Here is a 5,583-nt window from a genome sequence, read left to right as displayed (position 1 = left end):
CAACCCAGCATATTGAGCTAAAAGATTAATTTATATGCCAACAGCTGGGTTTCTCCCTTTTTAATGGGTTTAAATCAGCCAGAGCAAAATATAAATGCACAGAGTACACCTTTAATGTAGCTGCATGGTAGACTTATCTATCTGCACTTGTCTCTGCCAACCGGTTGTTCATTATTCCCAGCGCACCAACTCCTCCTGAGAACTCATTCCGTGAGCTGGACCCTGACTGGCGAGGATGCCCGTTTGCCATCTCTGACAACTGCTTCTGCATGATTGCCAGGTTAACTTTATTCGCAGCCAGAAAGTCCTTCATGGAGATCATCTCTCCAGACATTCGACGTCCATCGATCTCACTATCATTGACTATATCTGTCTCAATGGAGTTGTCACGCCGGGTTCTTGTGTGCCCAGGCATTACCGCATTTCTCTGTGGATGGTGGTGCCCTCTGCCTGGGCAGTGGCAAGGAGACTCCAGCCTTTGTAGAAGCCAGTTGAGAAATTGCTTGATAACTATGGAAATGACATTGAACAGAGAGTAGATGCAACACACCCCTGTTAATATGAATAGGAAGTTTCCAACCCTGTAGGCGGCCTGAGCCTTATACATCTCAAGTTGGTTGCTCACCATGTCGCCGAAGCCAATCGTGCTAAAAGCCACAAAACAGAAATAGAGGGAATCCATATACCCCCAGCCCTCAGCTGAGGAATACATTGCAGATGCGCAGCAAGAAACTAAGATGGCTGCGACTCCTAAAATGAGCATTACACAGTATACTGAAGGTTTCCAGCCAGCCAAGCTGTCTGTATGCCGTTCTCTGCTGCTGGAGGGATGCCGGCAGTTTTGAGGTGGCCCGGCTTTATGCTGTTCTCTGCATTCATGGCAGAATTTCAGGACAAATGCAATCACAGTGATGACACGTTCCAGGAAGAGGTTAAAAAACAGTATGGTGGCTGCGCAACCAATGAGGCCATAAAAGATCAGGAATATCTTCCCTGCAATAGTGACAGGTGTTGTCATCCCAAAACCTGAACCACCAACAAAGACACAAAAAAGATTACCAGAAACACAATATAAGTTACAGGTAAGTTAAAAGATGACTGCTTTTGCTGATAGACTGATTTCTTTCCTCTTAGGAGTTAAAAAGAAAAACAATATGTAATTACATTGTGTTAAATATTACTAATCACAGTGAAAGGGCAAACCATTAAAAATACACAGAAATGCACTACGAATTCATTTAAAAAAGAAAGTCTCGCAGGGTTTGAAATCATATCAAGGAATCTTATCGTATATTTCACAGTTTCACTTATCTGAAATAGTCATCAAAACACATATTGATAATATCCTAACTCATAAAAACAATTGAACCATCAGTTGATCACAGCCGCTGTGTCATATTGCTGCAGGTAGCCTGGTGGAGGCTAATTAAAAACTGAGCCTTAATTGTTCCTTAGCAATGTGCTCAATCCCACATGAATCCCTGGCTCTAATCAGTTCCACCATTTCACCATTCATTTTTCCCTCTTAAACCACTAGAAAAAGGTAGCTGTCGATATAAACTATTTTTCTTTTTCCTTTCAACCATTTACATCCCTCATACATAATCCTTCACCACAAGAAAGGCACGATTCAGGGCTTTGCAGATTTTCTCAGCAGTTATTTGTAGAAGGAATTCACTTCGTTTTAATTGAGATTATTATGCTAGATACATCTACAAAAGAGTTTTCTACTCTTTTATTCTTTGTCAGTATAGACAGCTTGTATTTCTAATAATTTATAGACCTGCTTTTCTTAGATTAAACATATATAGACAAAGCAATACGTTCCTTAATCACAAAACAATTTAAGACAAAACGTTCATGTGAGGTTTACCTGATAACTGTCTAGAATTCAATCAGTGTTTCATGAATGAAAAAAGAGAATTAGGTTATCCCTGTCTTCTTTTTCAGATCCGATGATTAAGAGCCAATGCCGTTGCAAAACGTAGATTTGGTTTATCTGCTGTATTATAATTTTAGTTATAAAATGTACCTATAATAATAGTTATAATAGTATTATTGGTTAAGAAGAAATTATTTTCAAATAGTTTCGCTTTCCGAGATTTTTCAGGCATTTGAAATATAAAAATGATCACACATTCCATTGTTTGTGCAATCACTTAAATCAAATGGTTAAACAAATAATGTGTCAATTAAACAACATCTCATTTGTAAACGTCAGTAAATCTATAGCAGAACAAATTTAGCCTGTATGGTTTCATATTCTGTTAATGCCATCTTAGTATTAACAGTATCCTTTCGATTTTGCATCATACCTGTTTCCTCAGTTAACAAGAATTTCTATTTTGTCTTAAACATTTGGTTCGCGTATCTCACCTATGGTTGACACCACAGTCCCGACAAAATAAAAAGCCCCGGTAAAATCCCATCGAGGTCTGGTTGAGTCCACGCGAATACCGGCCACGTTGGCCTCCTCATAGTTTCTCAAGAAGTTCTTCAGGTCGTCTTGACTAAGGTTGTACGTCTGGGTGAACTGCTCGATCCTCTGAGCCCATCTCTCTTTGGCAAGCTTCTCTTTCGGATGCTCCAAGGCTGAAAACACCGCCGCTCCACATAACAGGTAGATGATGATCAGCAAAGCCAGCATGAGAAATCTTGCATTGTCTTCATTTAGGGGACCGATGCTGTTGCAGCAGCATCCACCCCGGCAAGCCATCATTTCACAGGAATGTTAAAGGAACAAATGCATGTAAAACACCACATTGTCTCCAGTTCATGATGGATAATTTATCTTTTCTGTTCAGTCGTGAAAACTACTCTGCGTCCGGACATTCAAAGCGTTCTATCCTAAAAAAGATGCGAATGTTTCTACTTGAAATTTCTAGTTTCTTCTAGAAAACATATCTTAATTGATGATTTTTCTTTCAGTATCGCGGTGGGCTGTCCGACCCCAACCTTTCCAATAGCGCGCGTAAATCTGCTCAGTGCGTAACTTGGCGTCAGAAGTCTTCAGTCCACACAAAAAGGGTTCTAGAGACTGTCATGTTGGCATGAACATAAGGAATGTTTACAATATTTGATCCGATTACACGTTTTGGGAATACATTTTTTGCGATCAATAGCGCATGACCTTTTGGATCTGGTTGGGACATTTTCAGCATTTACTCTGGGATGTCCAGAAGCGCCTTCTGCAAATGTCACAGTTTGGACGGGGAAACGAATATGCATTATGCATTTAGGACATACGGCCAGACAAGACACCGCGTATTTATAGATCCGGTCCTAAACTGCCCGATCGATTAGTTTCACAGAGCTGTGAAATCTGATGCATCTCGTTATTTTTAGTAAACGTGCTTGACTTTATAAACTTTTCAGAACCTTCAGTACCTTGGATAGCTCATTTTGTTTTAATATGTGAGCAGTCATTGGACACATTAATTAAAATGCACAACATCCCCCTCTTTTTCTTTGATATTTTTAAAGCCCTCATTTGTGCACCCTTAGTTCTACAAACAGGTAAACTACACCCTGAAGAAAATTGTTGTCGTTCTCATTTGCTTTTAATATAAAATCTAATATAAAAAAACAACATTGAAACAATATCGAAAGACATAAGGTTTATGTTATAATGCTTCCAGTCCACTGCCCACAGGTCATGGCTTTAACAACAGCAGGGTTATGTTTAGCAAAGTGCAATTGTATATTAATATAATTCAAATTAACAATCCATAATAAATGACAACACTCTCTGTTTATACATGTATGGGTATACAAGAATATACTGTAATATTGTATATGGAACAACACAGATGACAAAATATATTGCAAACAATCAGAGATAACTGTGGTGCATGTACTGTCAAACTGCCTAGCATCATTAGTTGCTCAGCTTCCTCTTCAGCAGCCGAAATTGCACAATATCTGGCAAACTGTGTAAATGTCCCAAGCTGTGAAATCTGGTGTCCATGGTAACAAGAACATGAAAATAGCAATACTTTGTGATGCGATATAGAGAACATGGTGAGAACAAATTAAAAGAAAATGCATTAATCCAAAAACCCTTCTATTTGCTTTTTTTAAATGCATCCAATTAAGCCAAAGCAAGAACATTTGAAAGTCTTTATATTCAGTATTGAAAAATTAAATTATAGCACCACCCAGGTGGATACCACCTCACATTGTAGCAATTATAAATAGAGAACAGTGTTATATCATTCTTAAAGGACAAATACTCTCACAGAAAGTTCTATGCTGCATGAAATGAAATATATTTTATTTTGTTAGTGTAACTGCCTTTGTTCAAATAAAAAAAAATACAGATATCTTTTTTGCTTTTAAACTCAATTCAATAAAGTTGCACAGCACTTCAGAGAAAGTACACAAAATTTTTTCCCTTGATTTTCTGAATACTGTAACATTGTGATTTCACGTAGGTAACCGTCTTTTAGGCACATCCTGTTTTTTACAAGAAGTTCTTCAGATGTCTTTTATTCCTTTGGCTGTGTGCAATATTTAGATGCTGCTCTGTCCTTTGGGCAAGGGCACTATAGAATTCCTTCTGATGTTTGAAACCTCAAACTCCCAGGTGGGTGATGACTTTGGTAGGAGAGACATCAAACTGACTGTGTAGGGGATAAGGCAGGGCCTAAATAATCTATTCTACTGTAACGGTCACCAGCTGGAGTGCCCTTGAAAACCACCAGAGGGCACTCCACATCAAACTTATCATTCACTCACAGACTACATTTCCCATAACTCACTACCCGGACTCATCAGCACTGATTTCACACACACCCGCAAATCATTCACATTCACTCTATGTATACCATGTGCACTTATTCACTCACTGCGAAGTCTTGTTTTGTTTTATACTGCATTTCTGAGCGTTTCCCTGGTTTATGGTTTTTGGTTTTTGGTTTTTGGATTTCTTGCCTTGCTTCCCGTTTACGCTTTTGCCTCTGGTCCCTGCCTGTTTTGTTTGTTTCTTTGTGTTGTTGGTTTCCTTGTTTGAACTGCCTACCTGTGTATGACCCCTGCCTGTTATTTGGATTACGCCTCTGGATTACCCACCAATAAAGCTGCAAGTGGATCTCACCTCTAAGTCTCGGAGCAGTTCATGACAGAAGACTTCGCCACCCAAGATCCAGCAGCAACACACACCATGGACCCTGTCATCCGTCTCTTCCGCCTCAGCCAAGGTAACCGCCCGATAGAGGATTATGTTATGGAGTTTTGTGAGCTCTGCCATGGGGTGGACGAGAAGGAGGCGGTATTAAAGGACATGTTCCGTTATGGGCTTGAGGACATGTTGGAGTACCTTATGCCTGATAACACTCCTCAATGGTCTTTATGTCAATATATTGACCTCGCCCTTCGGCTAAGCGGCTCGTCCTTTACTGTGGGCTTTGTGGATGAGGGGTTCCACAATCTCACAGCATCCCCCAGCCCTGCGCCACTGCACGAGATGGCCGCCAGCCCTGCGCCACTGCACGAGATGGCCGCCAGCCCAGCGCCACTGCACGAGATGGCCGCCAGCCCAGAGCCACTGCACGAGATGGCCGCCAGCCCAGAGCCACTGCACGA

General features: G+C 40.5%; 1 protein-coding gene across 1 annotated transcript; it reads right to left on the bottom strand.

Moving 5' to 3' along the window:
- Nucleotides 1-133: 133 nt before the first annotated feature.
- On the bottom strand, nucleotides 134-2,719 carry kcnk13b (potassium channel, subfamily K, member 13b; the record flags this gene model as incomplete). Its single annotated transcript, XM_079474253.1, has 2 exons — nucleotides 134-1,026; nucleotides 2,377-2,719. 2 exons carry the CDS (start codon nucleotides 2,717-2,719, stop codon nucleotides 134-136), a joined length of 1,236 nt encoding a protein of 411 aa, XP_079330379.1.
- Between the last annotated feature and the right edge of the window lie 2,864 nt (nucleotides 2,720-5,583).

The sequence above is a fragment of the Barbatula barbatula genome, assembly GCF_947034865.1.
Source record: "Barbatula barbatula genome assembly, chromosome: 15".
NCBI classification, from domain to species: Eukaryota; Metazoa; Chordata; class Actinopteri; order Cypriniformes; family Nemacheilidae; genus Barbatula; species Barbatula barbatula.
The sequence above is the reverse complement of the archived record's forward strand: the minus strand, read 5'-3'. Positions and strand labels throughout refer to the sequence as shown.